General features: G+C 46.9%; 2 protein-coding genes across 3 annotated transcripts in view; one reads left to right on the top strand and one right to left on the bottom strand.

Moving 5' to 3' along the window:
* Positions 1–19,660, top strand: srpk3 (SRSF protein kinase 3). 2 transcript variants are annotated; one of them, XM_073469905.1, is made up of 17 exons: positions 1–442; positions 1,059–1,152; positions 6,622–7,538; positions 8,290–8,398; positions 8,499–8,586; positions 8,909–8,996; positions 9,222–9,328; positions 9,590–9,755; positions 13,411–13,436; positions 14,994–15,086; positions 16,438–16,489; positions 16,698–16,916; positions 17,356–17,453; positions 17,550–17,657; positions 18,231–18,300; positions 18,377–18,469; positions 18,682–19,660. In XM_073469905.1, the coding sequence occupies exons 1-17, from the start codon at positions 433–435 to the stop codon at positions 18,864–18,866; spliced, it is 2,523 nt and encodes an 840-aa protein (XP_073326006.1). In that variant the 5' UTR covers positions 1–432; the 3' UTR covers positions 18,867–19,660. The 2 variants fall into 2 exon arrangements, with proteins under 2 accessions (XP_073326006.1, XP_073326005.1); XM_073469904.1 differs by having other exon boundaries at positions 368–442; positions 1,056–1,152; positions 18,682–19,543.
* The window catches only part of tsr2 (TSR2 ribosome maturation factor), a 13,225-nt gene continuing 5,844 nt past the window's right edge, over positions 17,238–24,618 (bottom strand). Inside the window, exons 2-6 of the mRNA XM_073469906.1 lie at positions 21,732–21,822; positions 21,434–21,525; positions 21,182–21,340; positions 18,662–20,280; positions 17,238–17,650 (exon numbers count right to left, since the gene is read on the bottom strand). Coding sequence (XP_073326007.1) covers positions 20,176–20,280; positions 21,182–21,340; positions 21,434–21,525; positions 21,732–21,822 — 447 coding nt within the window. The 3' untranslated portion in view covers positions 17,238–17,650; positions 18,662–20,175. The remainder of the gene's footprint in view (positions 17,651–18,661; positions 20,281–21,181; positions 21,341–21,433; positions 21,526–21,731; positions 21,823–24,618) is intronic.

Here is a 24,618-nt window from a genome sequence, read left to right as displayed (position 1 = left end):
GGTGTCAGACTGCCTGCAGCTGTTGAGACCATGAACGGTCGGACCGCAGCAGCAGAGAAAACACACCCAGAATACGCGTGGACGATACAGACCCGGTACTGACCCGGTACAGACCGGGCCGAACTGCAGTGAAAGCCGCTTATCTGCAGCCGGAGCTAAAAGAGCTAACAGAGCTAACAGAGCGCCAGCTGTTATACAACGAAGCTAACAGGCTAACTGACACGACACCACGCTGCTCCGCACTGACCCGTTCTGACCCGGCTCAGGTTCGGGACCATCTGAACATCCTCAGGCCGACCGTCTCCGGGTTTAACCGCCGATTTCTGGTGAAGTTCTGCCGGCTAACGGAGGCTAACGAGCTAGCTCCAGAATACCGTCTTCAGTCGGGCGAGACCGCTCCGACCCGGTTCGGTTTGAGGAACGGGAGCCAGGATGCTGATAGGTAAAGTAACCCTGAGCCGGGCCGGTGTTCCGGTTCAGCTGTCAGTGTTATCAGTGCAGCTTGTGTCTTGATTCAGTGACCGTAGGGCTAACATGCTAAACTAGCTAGCGTTAGCTAACGGTACCAGCCTGTGACTGCTGCTGGCACAGAGAGGAGGTTCTGCTTCAGCCAGACTCCATTCAAAAATGTGAACATTTTAGCTCCCCAGCAGATCAGCTGATGTCCTCGGATGAGACAACATGAGTCTCTTCTTTAACTTCATTCTTCAGCTGAGGTCGCTGCCTCAGCCTCGTGTCTGAGCAGGTCCAGTTTGGTGCTGTGAATGAAGTTTGTGTGAATGTTTTGTTGGTGTTTTTATAGTTTTTATTGTTGTATGATATGTAATGATGTCTGGTCTGACATGAAGTACAATGATGTTTGATTAGATGAGTGGCTCCTCGTGGTTCCTGGAGTTCATGTTAGTATGGAACAAATCAGTAAACTGTAGAGCTGTGAGCCTCAGACGGGTTCTGACCCCCCAGACGGGTTCTGACCCCCCAGACGGGTTCTGACCCCCCAGACGGGTTCTGACTCCTCAGACGGGTTCTGACTCTGACTGTTGTCGTCCTGTCAGCAGCGGTCGGTGCAGGAAGTGGAAACACCGCCTCCGCCAGCAAGAAGCACCGACGGAGAGGCAAAAAACACCGGAGAGTCCGACCAGACGAGAACCGGTGAGGGACACACACACACACACACACACACACACACACACACACACACACACACACACACACACGCAGACACGCTGACACACGCACACAGACACACACACACACACACACACACGCACGCAGACACGCTGACACACGCACACAGACACACACACACACACACACGCACGCAGACACGCTGACACACGCACACAGACACACACACACCCCGAGCCTATATTTAACTCTGTGTGTGTGTGTGTGTGTGTGTGTGTGTGTTGACACCAGCTGGTCAATATGATAAAAACTGTCTCTGTGATTGTTCTGACAGATATTGATTGATGACTCAGATATTGATTGATGACTCAGATATTGATTGATGACTCACATATTGATTGATGACTCACATATTGATTGAGGACTCAGATATTGATTGAGGACTCAGATATTGATTGAGGACTCACATATTGATTGAGGACTCAGATATTGATTGAGGACTCACATATTGATTGAGGACTCAGATATTGATTGAGGACTCAGATATTGATTGATGACTCAGATATTGATTGATGACTCAGATATTGATTGAGGACTCAGATATTGATTGAGGACTCAGATATTGATTGATGACTCACATATTGATTGAGGATTCAGATATTGATTGAGGACTCAGATATTGATTGATGACTCACATATTGATTGATGACTCACATATTGATTGAGGACTCACATATTGATTGAGGACTCAGATATTGATTGAGGACTCACATATTGATTGAGGATTCAGATATTGATTGAGGACTCAGATATTGATTGAGGACTCTTCTCTGCATCAGTTCTTTATTTTTACTGAGGAAACGTTTAAAGACGGGTTTCTGAACTTTGTTCAGATTCTGTTGGTCATCACAATCTTGGTTCTGTGGATGTTGTACGTGATTGTTTGTGATTTGATAATATTTCCTTTAGCTGTGCAGCTCTAGTTGAAACACTGCTGTTTACGGATCAGAACCACATATAAGTGATTACTAAGAACTAATACAGTGATTGATGAGTTTGGACTTTATGAAGCGGACCAGGTATCAAGGAGAACTGAATGTAGAGGCGTGTTCATGACACCTGTCAGACTGTCGTAACATCAGAGGTAGGGCTGGGCGATATGGCCAAAACTGTTATCACGATATGTTTTTTTATTTTGATCGATGTCGATAATTATCACAATATACAGTATATTTAACAATAATAATGTTGAATTGACAGTTTTAAGAGTATTTTCCTTAGGACAGAACCCAAAACACACCAGAAGGTTAATTATGGTTTATAAAATACAATTATTTATTGTCAGAATGAACAGGTGACAAACATCCAACAGAACCAACCAACCAAATGGCTTTATGTTAAACACTGGATAAATACAGTGATGAATATGTTCAACAAATTGCTTGTTTCAAACGTGTCTCAAACATTTTAGAGGTAGTATACTGAACTGAACATTGATTAAAGAAAATAAAATCAAAAGGTAATGTTGAGGATGGTTATGCTGCTGTATTCTTTGAATATTGCACATTCTTGAGCTTGTTCAGTTCAGCTTTAACGCCTCCTGTTCTGTCAGACCTGATGTGGTTCGGACGTGCGACCAGACCACATATCAGCGGTGACATCTCTGAGCTGCTCCTCCAACTTTACCCTTCAACCTGCTTATAGGCATCATATCTTTAGTGATACAGGACGTCACTGCGCTGGTTCTGTCTGTGTGTCGCTTCGGGTTCTGCTCATGTGGGTTAATGTCTGAAAAAGTTTGACTAGTGGCAGCAGTGGGCTGGGCTGGTGGCTACCTGAGGGGAGGCTGACGCTAGCATGATAGCGCTAACTCATACTTTGGGAGTACTGTTTGGGACGGTACCTTTTGAGATGATGGAAGAGGTTGGTGGTGTTTCCAGTTCTGCTGAGGACTGGTCGCCGACACATTTAGCATCTAATGGTGGTCTGTGCTTTGTCAGACTTCAGGTAGCCGAACTATTTCCAAATAACCGGGGTGGTATGACCTTTCTTCGGTACAATTTCTTCGTTTCCTCGCACTCTGTTTCGCTAGTCGGACTGCTTATTGTCTTGTGTCGGCTCGACACACAGGTGGTCACCGTCACTCTGAGGTGTTGTGAGTGGGAGGGGCCGGAAACATCAACCACATGCATCTGTTTCTCTGCTGTGTGATTGGCTGCTGATGTAGTGTTTTCTAGGTAAAGGAAAACAGACTCAAAAATAATTATCGAAGGTAAATGTCATAAATTTATCATCGTTATCGTGGAGAATTGTATCATGAAAATGATCAAGATCGTTTTATCGCCCAGCCTAATCAGAGTTCAAAACTTTGATTCAATACTAGAATCAAAAAATGACCAGACCAGTACCACGGCTAACAAAACCAGTCCGGGCTCACAACAGAGGATCTCTACTTCCACTGATGGTCATGTAGTCACCTGTGTCATGTCGCCACCGGTGCCGTGTCGTCACCTCTTTGTCGTCACCGGTGTCGTGTCGCCACCTGTGCCGTGTCGTGTCGTCACCTGTGCCGTGTCGTCACCTCTTTGTCGTCACCGGTGTCGTGTCGTCACCGGTGTCGTGTCGCCACCTGTGCCGTGTCGTCACCTGTGCTGTGTCATGTCGTCACCGGTGTCGTGTCGCCACCTGTGTCGCGTCGCCACCTGTGCCGTGTCGTCACCTGTGCTGTGTCATGTCGTCACCTGTGCCGTGTCGTCACCTCTTTGTCGTCACCTCTTTGTCGTCACCGGTGTCGTGTCGTCACCGGTGTTGTGTCGCCACCGGTGCCGTGTCGTCACCTCTTTGTCGTCACCTGTGTCATGTCGTCACCTGTGCCGTGTCATGTCGTCACCTTTGCCGTGTCGTGTCGTCACCTGTGCCGTGTCGTCACCTGTGCTGTGTCATGTCGTCACCTGTGCCGTGTCGTCACCTGTGCTGTGTCATGTCGTCACCTGTGCCGTGTCGTCACCTCTTTGTCGTCACCGGTGTCGTGTCGTCACCGGTGTTGTGTCGCCACCGGTGCCGTGTCGTCACCTCTTTGTCGTCACCTGTGTCATGTCGTCACCTGTGCCGTGTCATGTCGTCACCTGTGCCGTGTCGTGTCGTCACCTGTGCCGTGTCGTCACCTCTTTGTCGTCACCGGTGCCGTGTCGTCACCGGTGTCGTGTCGCCACCTGTGCCGTGTCGTGTCGTCACCTCTTTGTCATCACCGGTGCCGTGTCGTCACCGGTGTCATGTCGCCACCTGTGCCGTGTCGTCACCTGTGCTGTGTCATGTCGTCACTTGTGTCGTGTCGTCACCGGTGTCGTGTCGCCACCTGTGCTGTGTCGTCACCTGTGCTGTGTCATGTCGTCACCTGTGCCGTGTCGCCACCTCTGTGTCGTCACCTGCGCCGTGTCGTCACCTGTGTCGTGTCGCCACCTCTGTGTCGTCACCTGTGCCGTGTCGTCACCTGTGTCGTGTCGCCACCTCTGTGTCGTCACCTGTGCCGTGTCGTCACCTGTGCCGTGTCACCACCTCTGTGTCGTCACCTGTGCCGTGTCGCCACCTCTGTGTCGTCACCTGTGCCGTGTCGTCACCTGTGTCGTGTTGCCACCTCTGTGTCGTCACCTGTGTCATGTCGTCACCTGTGCCGTGTCACCACCTCTGTGTCGTCACCTGTGCCGTGTCGCCACCTCTGTGTCGTCACCTGTGCCGTGTCGTCACCTGTGTCGTGTTGCCACCTCTGTGTCGTCACCTGTGTCATGTCGTCACCTGTGCCGTGTCACCACCTCTGTGTCGTCACCTGTGCCGTGTCACCGCCTCTGTGTCGTCACCTGTGCCGTGTCGTCACCTGTGCCGTGTCGTCACCTGTGTCGTGTCGTCACCTGTGTCGTGTCGTCACCTGTGTCGTGTCGCCACCTGTGCCGTGTCGCCACCTCTGTGTCGTCACCTGTGCCGTGTCGTCACCTGTGCCGTGTTGTCACCTCTGTGTCGTCACCTGTGTCGTGTCGTCACCTGTGTCGTGTCATCACGTGTCGGTTGGATTACACAAAAACTACTGAACAGATTTTCTCTCCACTTGGATGGAGGAGGAGTCTCAGCCCAGAATAGACCAATAGATAACATTTGGTGCTGATCCAGATGAAGAGATGGATCCAGGAATGTTTTCTCACTTTCTTTAATGGATCTTGACTCTGAGAGGAGGACAAGGATCCAAATAAAAATGTAAATATGTTTATTGGATTAGCCTTGATTAAACTAAAGGGGACTGTTTGGCCTCGGCTGAGGTATGCACTCTACTGCGTGCCTTTATGGTTTCACTGGGTTCCATCCCGGTTCGGTTCTCATCTCTTCTTCTGTGGCTGATGAGGAAACTCTCAGCGTCTCAGATGTTTTTGGGACGCTGTATGTTTTTTATTATTATTATTATTATTATTATTATTATTATTATTATTATCATTGAACCGTCAGGGTTCACCAGGACACGTGGAGGTGATGGAAACAGTTCCCTCTCTATCTTTGTGCTCAGCTAGTTGGTGTCTGCTGACAGAAACAGGTTTGGTGCTCAACCCGGAGAGAGTCAGCGCCAATAATAGAACCAGAGACTGAATCATGATCCCACAACGCGCATGCACGCACGCACACACACGCACACACACACACACACACACACTTGAGTCTATTTCAGTGCAGCTCAGGCAAACCTCAACAATGTCTGTGACTCAGAGATGTCATGGAGCAGCTGTGTGTGTGTGTGTGTGTGTGTGTGTGTGTGTGTGTGTCACACAGATATATGATCCATGTTGTCTATTTGATGCAAAAACACACCTGACTGTGTACGTTGTCAGAATGACATCACCAGGCGTTCAGACTAAAAACGATCCTTCGTTAAATACACACACACACACACACGCACACACACACACACACACACTGTGTTGGTGTGTTGTACAGGCACATGTCTCCTATCTGATTGGCCAATGAACTGCGTTGCCACAGAAGTTAGCCAGGTTCAACTTTTAGACAGTCGAGCTCCAGTGAGACCTCACTGTGACATCACAGAGTTCAAAGGTCAGTTCATCCTTGTCAGAACAAGTTTGTGTGAACGTCCAGTTTAAATACTCAGATTACTTCACATGATGAAGTTTAAATACTCAGATTACTTCACATGATGAAGTTTAAATACTCAGATTACTTCACATGATGAAGTTTAAATACTCAGATTACTTCACATGATGAAGTTTAAATACTCAGATTACTTCACATGATGAAGTTTGAATACTCAGACTGATACCTTGTTGTCAGCTGCTCACTTTAAGTGACAGATATGGAAGAATGAAAAAAAGTTCAAACCACGCCCACTTTCTCACCTCCAGACAGCTGACCAATCACTGAGTGAGCTCGGTGTGATGTCATCTTGTCTGTGACAGACTCAGACGCTGTCATGTAATATGTTGTGTCCCTGTGTTTCAGGCCTGACGATCCCTGTGACCTTCAGAGTCTGAACGCCAACAACAGCGCCCACCGCACCGCCCGGCTGCCCCCCCCGAATAGTCCTGAAACACCATCACCTCCATCACCAGGAACTTGTACCGACAACCTTCATGAATCCACTACAGCGCCCCGTCAAACCCGCCTCCAGACCACCACATCACCGTCTGAACCCTCCCCACTGCCCCCCCAGAGTTTCCCCCTAACCCGGTCACCTCCTCCTCAGAAGACCCCCGACACCACACTACCCGTTCTAGATGCAGCAGACTTCCCTGTAGCAGCCCTGATACCTCCTGAAAGTACCTTCCAGACTTCCCCGCTGCCCCAACTAACACAGACAGTATCAATGACTCCTCAGATTTTCAGCCAATCACCTGTCACCACATCTCAACGTCCAGCCCACAGCCCCAGCCAATCACCGCCAAATGTTAACCTAAATATTACCCAGAATTCCTCCAGAGTGGCTCACAGAACTCTTCAAAATATCACTCGGAGTCTTCCTTCCGGCCAATCGGATCCCTTTGAATCCCCTCCAGCCATACCACACAATATCACCCACAATGCCTCTGGATTACTGCCAGTTTCTGCCCAGCAACCTGACAAAGCTCCTCCCAGCCCTCCATTAAGCCCTTCCCACCCTGACCCCTTCCTGTTGACCTCGATGACCTTCACCTCCAGTGTCTCCTCCCACCTCTGCTCCTCTTCCGCCTCTGTTCCCTGCTCTCTCGACTCTCTGCCCTCTCCCATTGGTCTGCTTCCAATGATGTCATCAGCCACCCCTCAGTTGACCACACCTCCACCGACTATGAGCCCGCCCCCTCCTGAGTTAACCCCGCCTCCTGCACAGCTGCTCGGCTCTGACGATGAAGAGCAGGAAGACCCGTCAGATTACTGCAAAGGTGAGACGAGGAAGATGCAGGTTGATTGATCAGCATTAATCCCAATATACCGTTTGCCCCTCCCACTCAGCCCTGCGCTACATTTTGTGAGTCCATGTCCGTCCGGGTTCTTGTTGGGATCGAGGGCTGAAGTGTTCGCTATAGCTAAATAGTTAGCTCGCTAACGATACATTGTTATTGCTGATTTTGGGCTGGACTCCAACAGCCAGGCCAACAACCCGTGGACTGTCTTTTATTCCACCAGCTATTGTCTTTAAACAAACTACAACCTCCAGATCTGTGGCGACAGAGACGGGTCGTCTGTATGTATCCACCCAGGTGTATTAATGGCCACCCGGGTGTATTAATGGTGTATTTTAGCATTTTATGGGCTACTTTTATTATTTAAAATTTGTCATAGAGGATGATGTCATCTGTGATCGATTAACCAGATGACATTCAGCCCTCACTATTCCCCTCCTGTCAGTCACACCTGCTGTGCGTGCGGACGGACAGGTGTCACCTGCTGTTTCCTGCCTACTGATGCAGTTGAAAACGTGCGTCTGGTTGTTGCGATGACGTTCAGTGCACGTTGGTTTTGATTGGCTAGGTAACTAACAAACTTCCTCCACACGTGGCTCACCTGCAGGTGACACAATCCTGAAGGTGAGGTGTGTTTTTTGGACAACTTTCTGAAACCTGGCCTGTACCTGTGTTCTCACAGTGATATTTGCAGTATCTCCCGGTACAGTTTGTTCTGTTTGTGTTCCAGGTGGGTACTACCCAGTGAAGATCGGTGATCTGTTCAACGGGAGGTACCATGTGGTCAGAAAACTGGGCTGGGGACATTTCTCTACAGTCTGGCTCTGCTGGGACCTGCAGTACGTCACAATGACTCACTTCTATCAGTGTTTTTATTATTTTATTATTATCAGATTCTGTTACAGTTCTGTCGGCTCACGTGAATCTGTCTGTGTTCAGGAAAAAGCGTTTTGTGGCGTTGAAGGTAGTGAAGAGCGCTCCACATTACACCGAGACGGCTCTGGACGAGATCAAACTGCTGCGATGTGTGAGTCTCATTTACACACTCGGGTTTTATCTGTGACTCCAGGTTCTGAACCTGCCTGACGCAGACAGGCCATGGACTGGTACCAGGCCATGGACCGGTACCAAGCCATGGACCGGTACCAGGCCATGGAACATTTGCTGCAGGGCTGTAAGGAAATGATCAGATTGATATTAAAAAGCTGAGTGCAGATGAGAAGCTGTTGTTGAAGTAATTACAATAAAGTCTGGTTCTGAATCTCTTCTGGGTCTCCCACGACTACAACATGGTGATCTTGAGTAAAGCAGATCTTCAGAACGCAGCTAACAAGTCTGTTTGTGTTCAGGTGAGAGACAGTGACCCTTCTGACCCATACAGAGAAACTATTGTCCAACTGATCGACGACTTCAAGATCTCTGGAGTCAACGGAGTCCGTATCCTTCACTATCTGTCTGCCTGTCTCTCTGCCTGTCTCTCTGCCTGTGTGTGTGTGTGTGTGTGTGTGTCTGCCTGTGTGTCTGCCTGTCTGCCTGTCTGTCTGTCTGTCTGCCTGCCTGTGTGTCTGTCCGTCTGTCTGCGTGTCTGCCTGCGTGTGTGCCTGCCTGTCTGTCTGCCTGTCTGTCTGCCTGTCTGTCAGTAGTTTCCTCAGCCTCTCTCAGATGTCTGTATGGTTCTGGAGGTTTTGGGTCATCAGTTGTTAAAATGGATCATAAAGTCGAACTATATGGGACTTCCTCTGGTCTGCGTCAAGACCATCATCAGACAGGTAACACACACACACACACTCACATACACATTCCTGTATACACACACAGTGACTTGTGATGTGACCTGCAGTGACTCGTTGACCTCGGCAGTCACTCGGACTTGTTGGCAGTGACTCAGAGTTGTTGACAGTGACTCTTTGGCAGTGACTTGTTGACCTGCAGTGACTCGTTGACCTGCAGTGACTCGTTGACCTGCAGTGAAGTGTAGACCTTGGCAGTGACTCGGACTTGTTGACAGTGACTCGTCTGTGCTCTTGCAGGTGCTGCAGGGACTCGACTATCTCCACACGAAGTGTAAGATCATCCACACTGACATCAAGCCAGAGAACATCTTACTGGATGTTGATGAGATTTACATCAGGAGATTGGCGGCTGAGGCGACCATCTGGCAGAGGGCTGGGGCCCCGCCCCCCTCAGGGTCATCAGGTGAGGAGCGAGCCGTATGATTGGTCAGAGGGACAAGAGAGAAACCAGGTGTGATATGATCAGTTTTCCACCAGCACTTTTGACCGCTGCCGAGCTGCGCCGATTTGCTTTTCCATTGGCAGTATTACTGCACCGAGTTGAGCCTTGCCGGCAATGGACCTGCTCCGGAGCACGACCAAAACCACGGCCGCATTGTCGTCTCGCGACTGTAGCCAACCCACAACAAGCACCCGTCTCCCCCTAAAATCGATACCGAACTTACGTCTGTGCAGGAAACCTGAGAGAGGTTTTTAAAGTCAGTGTTCAGCTCTCAGTACGTCTGCAGCTTCTGACTGAATCTCTTTAGTTTCTCTCGTCCTGTTTGTTCTTTAAACATCTGCTGTGTTTCACAGTTTCATGTGTTCACTTTCAGCTGGTTCAGGAGTCGTGTTTAGTTACTACTGCTGAAAACACAATGTTTCCTGTAATACTGCTTCATAATAAAAGCTTTTAAATGACTAAATAATGGGGGGCTTTTATTGTGAAGAAGTTATAGGAAATGAAAAACGTACTTGACTGACTTAGCGGTGATTCTTGGGTAGTACTGCCGAGATCGAGACAAGAGCGTCATTGGTTTAAAACTCACCTTCACGCAGGTCGATCAGCTGTGGTGGAAAAGCAGAACCCTGGCCCGAGTCAAACCGAGTAGAACCAGACCAGCAGATGTTACTGATACAGATGTTTGATCAACAGTGATCAGAAAGCTGTTAATGGGAGCTGTGGTGAGATCGATCTGTGATGTAATGATCCTTAGTAAATGATCGTTAGTCATTTGTTAATGATTGTTAGTAGTTAGTTAATGAACATTAGTCATTAATTAATGATCGTTAGTAATTAGTTAATGATCGTTTGTTGTGAGGTAGTGATTGTTAGTCATTACTTAATGATTGCTAGTTGAAAGTTAATGATTGCTAGTTGTTAGTTAATGATAGCTAGTTGTGATTTAATGATTGTTAGTTGTTAATAATTGTTAGTAGTTAGTTAATGATTGTTATTTAAAAGTTAATTATTGTTAGTAGTTAATGATTGTTCGTTGTTAGTTAATGATTATTAGTTATTAATAATTGTTGTTACTTAATCATTGTTAGTTGTTAATAATTGTTAGTAGTTAGGTAATGATTGGTAGTTGTTAATGATAGTTGTTAATGATCATTAGTTGTAAGTTAATGATAGCTAGTTGTGATTTAATGATTGTTAGTTGAAAGTTAATGATTGTTAGTAGTTAGTTAATGATTGTTAGTTGTTAATAATTGTTAGTAGTTAATGATTGTTACTTGAAAGTTAATTATTGTTAGTAGTTAGTTAATGATCGTTAGTTGTTACTTAACGATTGTTGGTTGTTAGTTAATGATTGTTAGCTGTTAATAATTGTTAGTAGTTAGTTAATGATTGTTACTTGAAAGTTAATTATTGTTAGTAGTTAGTTAATGGTCGTTAGTTGTTAGGTAATGATTGTTAGTTGTTAATGATCATTAGTTGTTAGTTAATTTACATTTACAGTTAGGGCATTTAGCAGATGCTTTTGTCCAAAGCGACTTACAATAAGTACATTTGTCACAAGAAAGAAACAACATATCACCGTCGATAAAGTAGAAAAGATAGAAATAGTTTTCAAGCTCTCATCTGAGCAAAGTAGCTGCTATTTATCAGGATACCTCAAGTACATAAATGCTATGGTTTAAGTGCTGAGGGTAATTATTGTAATTGTTTTAATTAGGTAATTAATTAAGTTAATGATTGTTAGTTGTGATTTAATGATTGTTAGTTGTTAATTATCGTTAGTTGACAGTTAATGATTGTTAGTTGTTAATGATCATTAGTTGTTAGTTAATGATAGCTTGTTGTGAGTTAATGATTGTTAGTTGTTAATGATAGCCGTTAATTGTTAGTTGTTTGTTGATAGTTAGTTGAAAGTAAATGATTGTTAGTAGTTAGTTTGTGATCGTTCGTTGTCAGGTAATGATTGTTAGTCATTACTTAATGATTGCTAGTTGTTAGTTAATGATTTGTTAGTTGTTAATGATCATTGGTTGTTAGTTAATGATTGTTAGTTGTTAATAATCATTAGTTGTTAGTTAATGATTGTTAGTTAACAGTTAATGATTAGTAGTAGTTAGTTAATGATCGTTTGTTGTAAGGTAATGATTGTTGGTCATTACTTAATGATAGCTAGTTGTTAGTTAATGATTGTTAGTTGATAATGATAGTTAATGATTGTTAGTTTGTAAGTTAATGATTGTCAGTCATTACTTAATGATCACTAGTTGTTAGTTAATGATTGTTAGTTGGTAATGATTGTTAGTTAGTGTTCATTAGTTGTTAGTTAATGATCATTAGTTGTTAGTTAATGATCGTTAGTAGTAAGTTAATGACTAGTTGTTGGTTAATGATTGTTAGTTGTTATTGATCGTTAGTTGTTAGTTATTGATTGTAAGTAGTTACTGATTGTTAGTTGGTAATGGACGTAAGATGTTAGTAATGATTGTTTTTTGTTAGTTAACGATCGTTAGTTGTTAATGATTGTCGGTTGTTAGTCAATGATTGCTAGTTGTTAGTTATTTATTGTCAGTTGTTGATTAACGATGGTTAGTTGTAAGGTAATGATGGTTAGTCGTTAGTTAATGATGGTTAGTTGTTAATGATGGTTAGTAGTTAGTTAGTTATTGATTGTTAGTTAATTATGGTTAGTTGTTGGTTAATGATGGTAAGTTGTTAATGATGGTTAGTTGTAAGTTAATGATGGTTAGTTGTTAATGATCGTTAGTTGTTGGTTAATAATTGTTAGTTAGTTAATCTTTAGTTGTTAATGATTGTTAGTTGTTGGTTAATGAGCCTCAGTTGTTGGTTAATGATCCTTAGTTGTTAATGATCCTTAGTTGTTGGTTAATGACCGTTAGTTGTTAATGATCATTAGTAGTTAGTTAGTTATTGATTGTTAGTTCATGGTGGTTAGTTGTTGGTTAATGATCCTTAGTTGTTAATGATCGTTAGTTGTTGGTTAATGACCGTTAGTTGTTAATGATCATTAGTAGTTAGTTATTGATTGTTAGTTAATGATGGTTAGTTGTTGGTTAATGACGGTTAGTTGTTGGTTAATGAAGGTTAGTTGTTGGTTAATGACCGTTAATTGTTAGTTAATGACCGTTAGTTGTTAGTTAATGATGGTTAGTTGTTGGTTAATGATGGTTAGTTATTAATGATCGTTAGTAGTTAGTTATTGTTAGTTAATGATGGTTAGTTGTTGGTTAATGATGGTTAGTTGTTAATGATCGTTAGTAGTTAGTTATTGTTAGTTAATGACCATTAGTTGTTGGTTAATGATGGTTAGTTGTTGGTTAATGATGGTTAGTTGTGACTTCACTTGGACAGTGTCCACTGGAGTCACACTGCAGTGTTACTGGGAACTGTGGTTTCCACTCTGTTGAGACAGACAGTTTCCTGTCTGTGTTCTATCTTTCTGCTTTTCATACCTGTCTCCCTCTTGTCTGTCTTTCTACACAGTTCTAACCTGTCTGTCTGTCTCTTTGTTTCTATTTCTGATGTTTTCTTCCTGTCTCTCTCTCTCTGTCTCTCTCTCTCTCCCTGTCTGTCTGCCTCCACGTGTCTCTCTCTCTAGTTAGCATGGCTCCCAGGGATCTACAGGTAAGTTTCCAGGTGTGATGCCTGCTGTGTTCTCATTGGTTACTTAACTTGTCAGGTGTCTTTAACCTGTAGTAAAAAAGCTGTGAGCTGATTGGATAAAACTAAATAAAACAGGTCAGGTGGTTTGATTTAACATCATCTGTCATTCCATCCCAACTCCCGACAACTGAGAACTTTTCTCTGTTCATGTCCTTGGTTTTCTTTAAAGATTCATGTTCAGACCTTCCTCCTCCAGCTGGAGGATTTACTCTAACTTATTTTTTATCTGCAGTCCATCGTGTCAGTGATTCTCTATGTATATTTAGCCTCCCCAACGTCTTATTTTTCACTGGATTGTGTTGAAATTGTCCTGAACATCAGAGACACTGAGGATCATTTATGACGTGTTGAATAGTTGTTGCTGGATGTTTACAGTCATCACATTAAGTACAGTAAATCAGTTAATTTCAAACATTAGTATCTCCACTAGTGTTCACTGTGTGGAGCCAGATGTTGATTGCGTGTAGTGTTAATGTAGTTCAGTCAACTCTACACTGAGCATCACGTCTTGTTAAAAAGCTTCAGAGCTGAAAAACACACTGACTCACTGATGGAGAGTAAAGATTATTTTAATTTACCTTAAAACTTCTTCATGTGAAATTGTTAAAATTCATTGCAGACATTCAAAGATGTTATAAAACTCTATTGTTAATACGTTTTTTGAAATTGTCTAATTTTGTACCTTTTACTGGCTGTGACATCACATCCAGTGGTTTTATTTCATCGGTAGATATCAGTTGTTTTCTATCAGTTTGATACCAGTTGAGCCTGTTTTTCATTGGCTTCAGTTACAGCTTGTAATGGTTTGGTTTGTTGCATATAGATGATGTCATCCTGTTCTCTGTGGACAGAAGATTAATCTTAGATCTTAATACACAAACGTCATTTCATAATTTCAACCTTTTCTGAACTTACACATTAATGAAGGGACAATACACATTAATGAACATGAGTCTATCATGTGAACTGAAATTACTGACATCATCAACGCAGCTGAACTTGACCTCCACGACGTCACCGTCACGTCGAACTGCTTTAAATACATCTGCATATATTGAAATACTGACCCCAGACATGTTTCAGACACGCTGACGACGTCAGAAACTAGTTCAGAAAAGTTTGAAACTGTGAAATAAAATATGTGAATGAGTTTAAAAACGAAGGTTAATATTTTGTTCACAGTGAACACGATGACATCATCACATACGCAACAAATCAAACCTTGACCAGCTGTAGCCCAATGCACAACAGACTCAACAGGTATCACACACAGGTAGAACCCTGAGTTGGTACAGAATGACCCGTATGTTTTCTCTACCTGTACTTTAGGTAAAGACAGGAGTGTGTAGTGTCACTAACACAAAGTTTGTGTGTGAGAGCACTTTAACAACAGTGTTATAGTGTTGATGTACAGAAACTTCACTGTGTGATGTGCTGTCTATCTGTCTGTGTGTGTGTGTGTCTGTGTGTGTGTGTGTGTGTGTGTGTGTGTGTGTGTGTGTGTGTGTGTGTGTGTAGGCGGGTAAGCTGTCTAAGAACAAGAAGAAGAAGTTGAAGAGGAAAGCGAAGCGTCAACAGAGACTGTTGGAGGAGAGACTGGTGGATATACAGGTACTGTAGTAGTGGTGGTGGTATACTGGTGTATTTTATATATTTTAATAGTATATGTATTTTAATATGTGCTATGATTGGCTGGCTGGTGTGTGTTAACCTGTAGTGAACAGACATGTTTGTAGTTCTACAGTAAAACTTTGGGTAAAGACGAAAATACAGAAGCCCTGATGGGACAAGTGAGAATTACACTCGTCATGTCCTCTAAGATGACGATCATCCATGTTCCTCCAGCAGGGTTTTAATTTCTCTCACTCTAAACACAAGATGCATCAGTCAGCTGTTAGCAGGTTCTGTAGCATGACTGTCAGCTGTTAGCAGGTTCTGTAACATGACTGTCAGCTGTTAGCAGGTTCTGTAGCATGACTGTCAGCTGTTAGCAGGTTCTGTAACATGACTGTCAGCTGTTAGCAGGTTCTGTAGCATGACTGTCAGCTGTTAGCAGGTTCTGTAACATGACTGTCAGCTGTTTGCAGGTTCTGTAACATGACTGTCAGCTGTTAGCAGGTTCTGTAGCATGACTGTCAGCTGTTAGCAGGTTCTGTAGCATGACTGTCAGCTGTTAGCAGGTTCTGTAACATGACTGTCAGCTGTTAGCAGGTTCTGTAGCATGACTGTCAGCTGTTAGCAGGTTCTGTAGCATGACTGTCAGCTGTTAGCAGGTTCTGTAGCATGACTGTCAGCTGTTAGCAGGTTCTGTAACATGACTGTCAGCTGTTTGCAGGTTCTGTAGCATGACTGTCAGCTGTTAGCAGGTTCTGTAGCATGACTGTCAGCTGTTAGCAGGTTCTGTAACATGACTGTCAGCTGTTTGCAGGTTCTGTAACATGACTGTCAGCTGTTAGCAGGTTCTGTAACATGACCGTCACAGGTAGAACACTGTGTATTATGAGGGTGTCTACAGTGAATCACAGCCACAAACAGGAAGATGAACAGGAGTTAGAAAACACGTTATTAATTGTTCCATTCTCGTCCTTCAGCAGCTCGAGGATACTGACAGTCTGTTCGTCCATCAGCATCACACACATCTCTGTTAACAGTGATCAGACTGACAGTCAGTGGACCCCAGCCGGGATATCATCTGAAATATGAACATTATTTATTTATTGAAGTTTTTTCTTAGGACTTAGAAGATGAGGGTTGAAAAAACAAAGAAAAATTCTCACTTGGCCTTCAGTCCAGAAACAGACAGCCAACAACATGAACCCGTTTTTTTTCTTTAAAATACAAACTAAACATTCATTCATTCTGCAGTACTACAGTCACAGGTAGAACAATGTAGTACTACAGTAGTACTGCAGTACTACTGCTGTTATTACAACATGTAAAACTACATTTTGTTTGTGTTCAGAGGATGGAGGAGGAAGATGGTTTGTTACAACCTGACGACACAGACAGTAACTGTGAGTGCACACACACACACACACACACACACACACACACACACACACACACACACACACACACACACACACACACACACACAACCCACATACATCTACATTACCCACTGCGAGGTGTGTGTCAGTGTGAGTGTGTGTCTGTGTGAGTCAGTGTGTGTCAGTGTGTGTGTACTGAAATGAACTTTATTTAAACTCCTCCTGCTCTCAGGTTCTCTGGTCGTCAACGGCAACACTTCCTGCTCCACAGCTAACAGCAAAACGAGCCCAGAGTCCACCGGCTCCTGGTTGGAGGACAGGTGTAATGGCCACGCCCCCGGACGCTTCTCCAGCCCCGCCTCCGGCCTATCAGGGTTCTCCAGCTCTGTGATGTCAGCAACATCTGAGTCAGCACTTTCTACTCAGTCGGGATACTCGAGCGGACGAGATGGTGTGTGTGTGTGTGTGTGTCCACCTCTCTGATCACATCCTGACCCAAAATCTATCAACTGACACCAACGAAACCTTTTCATTGGTCGCAGCTGAGCGCTCGACACAAAGCCGTCAGATTAAAAACATTTAGAAGAAAAGATGAAAAGAATCTTATTGGCTGGCAGGTTTAGACATTAATTCAAATTGTACTCAGTACTCACTTAAACTTTTAAAAGTAACTGAGTAGATTACGTGATGTGATACCTACTTAAGAGTAAAATTACAGACTTAAAAATAGAAGTACAAGTATCCAAATAAAGAGCCGTAATCTGAGTAGATGTAATTAGTTACTTCCACCTGTGTTTATTAGTGTGTTGAAACAAAGATACCGACATCATCATGTGACATCATCATGTGACATCATCACGTTCATGTGTTCTGTCCTGTTGGTGTTTCAGTGAGCAGCGCCTCGGACTTCGTCCTCAGTCCTCTGGATCCACTCAACGCACACAAACTCAGAGTGAAGATCGCTGATCTGGGAAATGCATGCTGGGTGGTGAGACAGCTTCATCATCTCCTCCTCTTCCTCTATTTGTTGTCAGTACGAACAGACCAATCAGACGGCTCCTCTCTCTCATTCTGTCTTGTCCAGCACAAACACTTCACTGAGGACATTCAGACCAGACAGTACAGAGCTCTGGAGGTTCTGATTGGAGCAGAGTATGGACCGCCTGCTGATATCTGGAGCACCGCCTGCATGGTACAGACACACACAGACACACACACACACACGATGCGTTGCCTTGTTACTTCTCGGTCAGTCATGACTAGGTACAGGTAACTACTCATCACGACGAGGCGACGACGCGACACGTCATCTTCACCTCGTTACCTCTCAGTCGCTCGTCGCGTTGAGCGACTGAGAGGTAACGAGGTGAAGATGACGTGTCGCGTCGTCGCCTCGTTACCTCTCAGTCGCGTCATCATCTCGCTGAGAGGTAACGAGGTGACGACGCGTCACGTCGTCTTCACCTTGTTACCTCTCAGCGAGAGATAACACGTCGTCGCCTCGTTGCGTTGCATCTTCATCTTGTTACCTCTGTCGCTCGCCGCATCGAGTGACTGAGATGTAACGAGGTGACGCGTCACGACTGAGAGGTCTTCACACGTCGCGTCTTCGTCCATCTTATCTTCACTTCTTCCTCACTTCGTCGCGTCTTCACTCGTCATTTCAAGAGTTGAAGAATTGACCTAATGAAGAGGCGAAGTTGTCTTCACCCCGCATCGCTTGACGTACGGACGTACTGATTGATCTAATGATTTTTTGTTTCAGGCGTTTGAGTTGGCGACAGGAGATTACCTGTTTGAACCTCACTCAGGAGAAGATTACACCAGAGATGAAGGTACTGCACATTATACACACACTACTACAGTATGTTAGCACTACACTACTTCAATGTATATTTTTACTCTGTTCAGATCACATTGCTCACATCATCGAGCTGCTCGGTCCGATTCCTCTGCCCTTTGCTCTGTCTGGCAGGTACTCCAGAGAGTACTTCAACAGGAGAGGTGAGACAGTGTTACATAAATAAAAACTACACTATCCATGAGCCTCAGATGTGAGGCGAGCTGAAGCTAAATATTGTGAAGCTCTATGATTGGCTGTTTGTCAGTGAAATGCACCCTGGGAGTGGTAGTTAACTTCTCTTACGATGTTATAGTCCAACACGTGTTCAGATTGATTGTGATGATTCAGCTCACCTCTGTCTCACCTGTCTCAGGTGAGCTGCGTCACATCTCCAGTCTGAAGCCGTGGGGTCTGTTCGAGGTCCTTCTGGAGAAGTACGAGTGGCCGCTGGATCAGGCGGCTCAGTTCAGTGACTTCCTGTTGACCATGTTGGAGCTGCAGCCTGATCGCAGAGCGACCGCCGCACAGTGTCTGCAGCACGCGTGGCTTCACACATAGACACACACTGATACACACACATTGTGGTTGAGGAGTGTTAGAAGTGTCTCATTCTGTCAGTGTTGAGTTCATGTGTAGTAGGAAATTATCACCTCGACTGTCTGTCTAGTTCAGTCTCAGGCTGAATCCAAACGTCGCTGCTGGATGATGTTTGTGTGTTTCAGAAGCTTTTCTGTGTAAAAAACACGCCAAGTCTGTTTTTGTCAAATGAAACTATGTATTCGGGTCGACAGCACGACAAACAGCTGAGCTCGTAACGTATAATTCTAAACAAGCAGACGTTTGGATCAAGCCTCAGTCACCTGGTGACCTTTGACCTCCAACAGATCACATGATGTGTCTGTTAGTTTCTTTCAGTTGAAGTTTAATTTCTGAATCAGTTTCTGTTCTAACTGCTGATTTTATTCCTTTGTACTCGTTTCTGATTTTTCTCAATTTGACAGATTTTGTGTTTTTCTGATTCACCTCCTGCTGTCCCTCATTGATTATTGATCAGAGGCTCCTGAACCTCCCTGATGAGTTTTGTTTTAGACGAGCACACTGTAGCCGACCCTCTCACTGACATTGATCACAGTATTGATCTCTGTAGCTCAAAGTGAAAGTGAGTTGTCCTCAGATCACCTCTGATGTCTCATCATGTTTCTATGTTCATATAATAAATAGTGCCTTGAAAATGACCCCGACCCCTCCTGCCTGTCATAGTGACATCACCAGTGACATCAAGAGTTTTCTTTTCTACATGTGTTCATCTGTGTGGAAAATATCTTCTGTGAAAATAAAGATGAATGAAAGCTCGTCTGAGACGTTACCTTTGACTGGAGGTTGGGAATCAAACCAGCAACTTGAGCAGAAGAGGAGAACCAGCCTGTTGCTGTTGAGACACTTGAATGTCATTGTAAAGGGTTTATCAATAATTCATTATTGATCAGTTATCCACCATTAAAGGAACAGTTCACCCAAAAGTCAAATTCAGAGTGCACGACCCGATCTTTTCAAATCAGTTTGGGATCTCAGGAATTCTGAATTTAAAAGAGGGTGAACTGTTCTTGACTTAACCCTTATAGGATGGACTCAACCTGCACCAATAACTGAACCGTCTGTTAACCTCTGATCAATAACAGTGATCAGACAGGAAACTGCAGCAGCTTCAACACATTTAATATAAAAACAGACTCATCTGTAAAGATGGCATCCTCTGCACTCAGATCACCATGACGACGGCAACAGTTCATCGTCCAATAGAAACGTTGTTTACAGTCCCATGTTGAGGGTCAAAGGTCAACAGTTCATTCTGCTCTCGTCCTCTTCATCACTTCTTCTTCTGGACCACCGTCCAGCCGTCGTCTTCATCCTGATGAGGAGGAGGAGGTTCTGTCCTGCTGACTGATGGACTGGACAACTCACAGTCCATCGCCTGAACACAAACACGTCCGTTACTATGGTTTCATTCAAACACCTGCTGAAATAAACAGACGCTGTAAGACCTGCCCTACTCCTCTGATTGGCTGTCTTCTCTACACTTGACTGCACTGAACTCACAGCAGCTCTGGTTCTGATCCAGTGGTTTATGAGCTGTAGTTTCCAGGTAAACACACAAACTTCTCTCCTGAACTGCTGCTGTTCCTCTCAGGGTCACTATCCTCAAGAGACAGTGTCTCTGTGTTTGACAGACATGAGCGACAGGCCAGCTGTCCGGGCTGCCGCTGGCCCGCTACAGGCCCAGAGACACTGCAGCTGGTCCACTACAGGCTCAGAGACACTGCAGCTGGTCCACTACAGGCCCAGAGACACTGCAGCTGGTCCGCTACGGGCCCAGAGACACTGCAGCTGGTCCACTACAGGCCCAGAGACACTGCAGCTGGTCCACTACAGGCTCAGAGACACTGCAGCTGGTCCGCTACAGGCTCAGAGACACTGCAGCTGGTCCACTACAGGCCCAGAGACACTGCAGCTGGTCCGCTACAGGCTCAGAGACACTGCAGCTGGTCCGCTACGGGCCCAGAGACACTGCAGCTGGTCCGCTACAGGCTCAGAGACACTGCAGCTGGTCCGCTACGGGCCCAGAGACACTGCAGCTGGTCCACTACAGGCTCAGAGACACTGCAGCTGGTCCGCTACGGGCCCAGAGACACTGCAGCTGACTGCTGAAGAGGTCGGTGTGTTTACCGGGAAAATAACAGCTCACAATCAGTTTCAGCTCCGCCGGCTGTTTATTAACAAACATCAGGCACAAGAACACCAGACCTGAACATCCAGTCAGGAAACAGCTGCTGATTCTGGTGTCTTTAGTATGATGACGGGCAGGTGAGACGTACCTGAGTTTCATCATCACTGTCGTTATCAGACTGTGTGGGCGGAGCTGTGACCTTCGCCCTCTGACTCGTCTTCTGGGTCAGAGTGTTGATGGTGTGTTTGAGCTGCTGCAGCGCCCCCTGCTGCCACTGACTGAACACCTGCAGCAGACTGACAGACACCTGCACAGGTACAAGAGGTAAACATGTGACATCATCATACACCTGCACAGGTACAGGAAGAGTGTGCGTGCGTGTGTGTGTGCGTGCATGCACCTGAGGCAAACTCCCATCATCCACCACTGTGTCAAACTCCTGATCCATCAGCTGAGTGATGAAGTCCTCCACCTCGTACTGCTGCAGGTCAGCTGATCTCACACACACACACACACACACACACACACACACACACACACACACACACACGTCACTATTAACATCAGAGTACTTTCTCTCAGCTGTGTATAGCTATATGTATAGCAGAGTAATCCTAAGGTCAGTACTGCAGTACACACTGTAAATCACTTCAAGGAAATAATGTATTTATAGCTGACAGGTTACCATGGTTACCAACCGTTGTCATGGAAATACTGCTGGACCACATCCACCATCCAATCAGCTTTCTGCTGGCCGTACACACCCCCAAACCCGTTGTCCACGGCGATCTGGAAAATAAAAACAAACAAAACACACAGTGAGTTATATTCTATGAGCTGACAGCTGATGGAGGACAGAGGAGGGGGTGGAGGAGGAGGAAGAGGTGGAGGTGGAGGATGTGGAGGGGGAGGAGGAGGAAGAGGTGGAGGGAGAGGGGGAGGAGGAGGAAGAGGTGGAGGGGGAGGAGGAAGAGGAGGAGGGGGAGGAAGAGGAGGAGGGTGTGGAGGGGGAGGAGGAGGGAGAGGTGGAGGGAGAGGGGGAGGAGGAGGAAGAGGTGGAGGGGGAGGAGGAAGAGGAGGATGTGGAGGAGGAGGAGGAGGAAGAGGTGGAGGGAGAGGAGGAGGAGGATGTGGAGGGGGTGGAGGAGGAGGAGGAGGAGGAGGAGGAGGAAGAGGTGGAGGGGGAGGAGGAAGAGGAGGAGGGGGAGGAAGAGGAGGAGGGTGTGGAGGGGAGGAGGAGGAAGAGGTGGAGGGAGAGGGGGAGGGGGAGGAGGAGGAGGAGGTGGAGGAGGAGGAGGAAGAGGTGGAGGGAGAGGTGGAGGAAGAGGGGGAGGTGGAGGAGGAGGAAGAGGGGGAGGAGGAGGAGGAAGATGAAGAGGTGGAGGTGGATGTGGATGTGAAGGAGGAAGAGGTGGAGGTGAAGGAGGAAGAGGTGGAGGGGGAGGAGGATGTGGAGGGGGAGGAGGAAGAGGAGGAGGGGGAGGAGGAGGAAGAGGTGGAGGGAGAGGGGGAGGAGGAGGAGGAGGAGAAGAGGAAGAGGTGGAGGAGGAGGATGTGGAGGAGGAGGAGGAGGGGGAGGTGGAGGAGGAGGAGGAGGAGGGGGAGGAGGAGGAGGAGGATGTGGAGGAGGTGGAGGGGGAGGTGGAGGAGGAGGGGGAGGGGGGAGGAAGAGGAGGAGGTGGAGGAGGATGAGGAGGGGTGAGGAGGAGGAAGAGAAGAGGTGGAGGGAGAGGTGGAGGAGGATGTGGAGGAGGAGGAGGAAGAGGGGGAGGTGGAGGAGGATGTGGAGGTGGAGGAGGAGGAGGGGGAGGAGGAGGAGGGGGAGGTGGAGGAGGAGGAGGAGGAGGAGGAGGGAGGAGGAGGAGGGGGAGGAGGAGGAGGGGGAGGTGGAGGAGGAGGAGGAGGAGGAAGAGGAGGAGTTGGAGGCTGAGGCGGAGAGGGGGAGGAGGAAGAGGAGGAGTTGGAGGCTGAGGCGGAAGAGGGGGAGGAGGAGGAGGAGGAGGAGGACGTGGAGGAGGAGGAGGAAGAGGGGGAGGTGGAGGAGGAGGAGGATGTGGAGGGGGTGGAGGAGGAGGAGGAGGAGGAGGAGGAGGAGGAGGAAGAGGTGGAGGGGGAGGAGGAAGAGGAGGATGTGGAGGAGGAGGAGGAGGAAGAGGTGGAGGAGAGGAGGAGGAGGATGTGGAGGGGGTGGGAGGAGGAGGAGGAGGAGGAGGAGGAAGAGGTGGAGGGGGAGGAGGAAGAGGAGGAGGGGGAGGAAGAGGAGGAGGGTGTGGAGGGGGAGGAGGAGGAAGAGGTGGAGGGAGAGGGGGAGGGGGAGGAGGAGGAGGAGGTGGAGGAGGAGGAGGAAGATGTGGAGGGAGAGGTGGAGGAAGAGGGGGAGGTGGAGGAGGAGGAAGGAGGGGAGAGGAGGAGGAGGAAGATGATGAGAGGTGGAGGTGGATGTGGATGTGAAGGAGGAAGAGGTGGAGGTGAAGGAGGAAGAGGTGGAGGGGGAGGAGGAAGAGGAGGATGTGGAGGGGGAGGAGGAAGAGGAGGAGGGGGAGGAAGAGGAGGAGGGGGGAGGAGGAGGAAGAGGTGGAGGGAGAGGGGGAGGAGGAGGAGGAGGAGGAAGAGGAAGAGGTGGAGGAGGAGGATGTGGAGGAGGAAGAGGTGGAGGAGGATGTGGAGGAGGAGGAGGAGGAGGGGGAGGAGGAGGAGGAGGATGTGGAGGAGGTGGAGGGGGAGGTGGAGGGGGAGGGGGAGGAAGAGGAGGAGGTGGAGGAGGATGAGGAGGGGGAGGAGGAGGAAGAGGAAGAGGTGGAGGGAGAGTGGAGGAGGATGTGGAGGAGGAGGAGGAAGAGGGGGAGGTGGAGGAGGATGTGGAGGTGGGAGGAGGAGGGGGGGAGGAGGAGGGGGAGGTGGAGGAGGAGGAGGAGGAGGAAGAGGAGGAGTTGGAGGCTGAGGCGGAAGAGGGGGAGGAGGAGGAGGAGGACGTGGAGGAGGAGGAGGAAGAGGGGGAGGTGGAGGAGGATGTGGAGGTGGAGGAGGAGGAGGGGGAGGAAGAGGAGGAGGAGGAGGAAGAGTAGGAGTCGGAGGGGGAGGTGGAGGAGGAGGAGGAGGAGGAAGAGTAGGAGTCGGAGGGGGAGGTGAGGAGGATGTGGAGGAGGACGAGGAGGAAGAGGAGGAGTTGGAGGCTGAGGCGGAAGAGGGGGAGGAGGAGGAGGACGTGGAGGAGGAGGAGGAGGAGACGCTGCATCGAGGGCTGAAAACCAGATTTAGAAAAATAGACGCCGCCTTTACAATTTGACGAACGTCTGAGCGGACGCCATATTGGCGAAGTCAACATCTGCCAGTAAACAAACACAACGTGTGTTGAGATGCAGTTTGAGCTCAGATCGGCTGGAAGTCTCTGAACTATTGATGAAGCTTGGTGTGTTTAACTTCAGTTACCGTGGTGATGTAACGAGCTCAGAACAACACAGACATCAGGTGAAGTTATTAAAAGTTTCTACACTCATTGTACATTCTGTTCATTGTTATTAAAACACCTTGTTGTTGTACGGAAGCCCTAAAAGTCCACAAGTCAAATGATTTAAATTTTGTTTG

This window comes from Pagrus major, chromosome 7 (assembly GCF_040436345.1).
Source record: "Pagrus major chromosome 7, Pma_NU_1.0".
NCBI classification, from domain to species: domain Eukaryota; kingdom Metazoa; phylum Chordata; class Actinopteri; order Spariformes; family Sparidae; genus Pagrus; species Pagrus major.
This window is presented reverse-complemented; position numbering and strand designations above follow the sequence as displayed.

Bases quoted from the DNA above. Each gene is read 5' to 3' on its own strand.
- srpk3 (XM_073469904.1), top strand. The intron at 8,399-8,498 runs GTACGTCACAAT...GTCTGTGTTCAG, and splicing joins TGGCTCTGCTGGGACCTGCA to GAAAAAGCGTTTTGTGGCGT. The intron at 17,454-17,549 runs GTGAGACAGCTT...TGTCTTGTCCAG, and splicing joins TGGGAAATGCATGCTGGGTG to CACAAACACTTCACTGAGGA.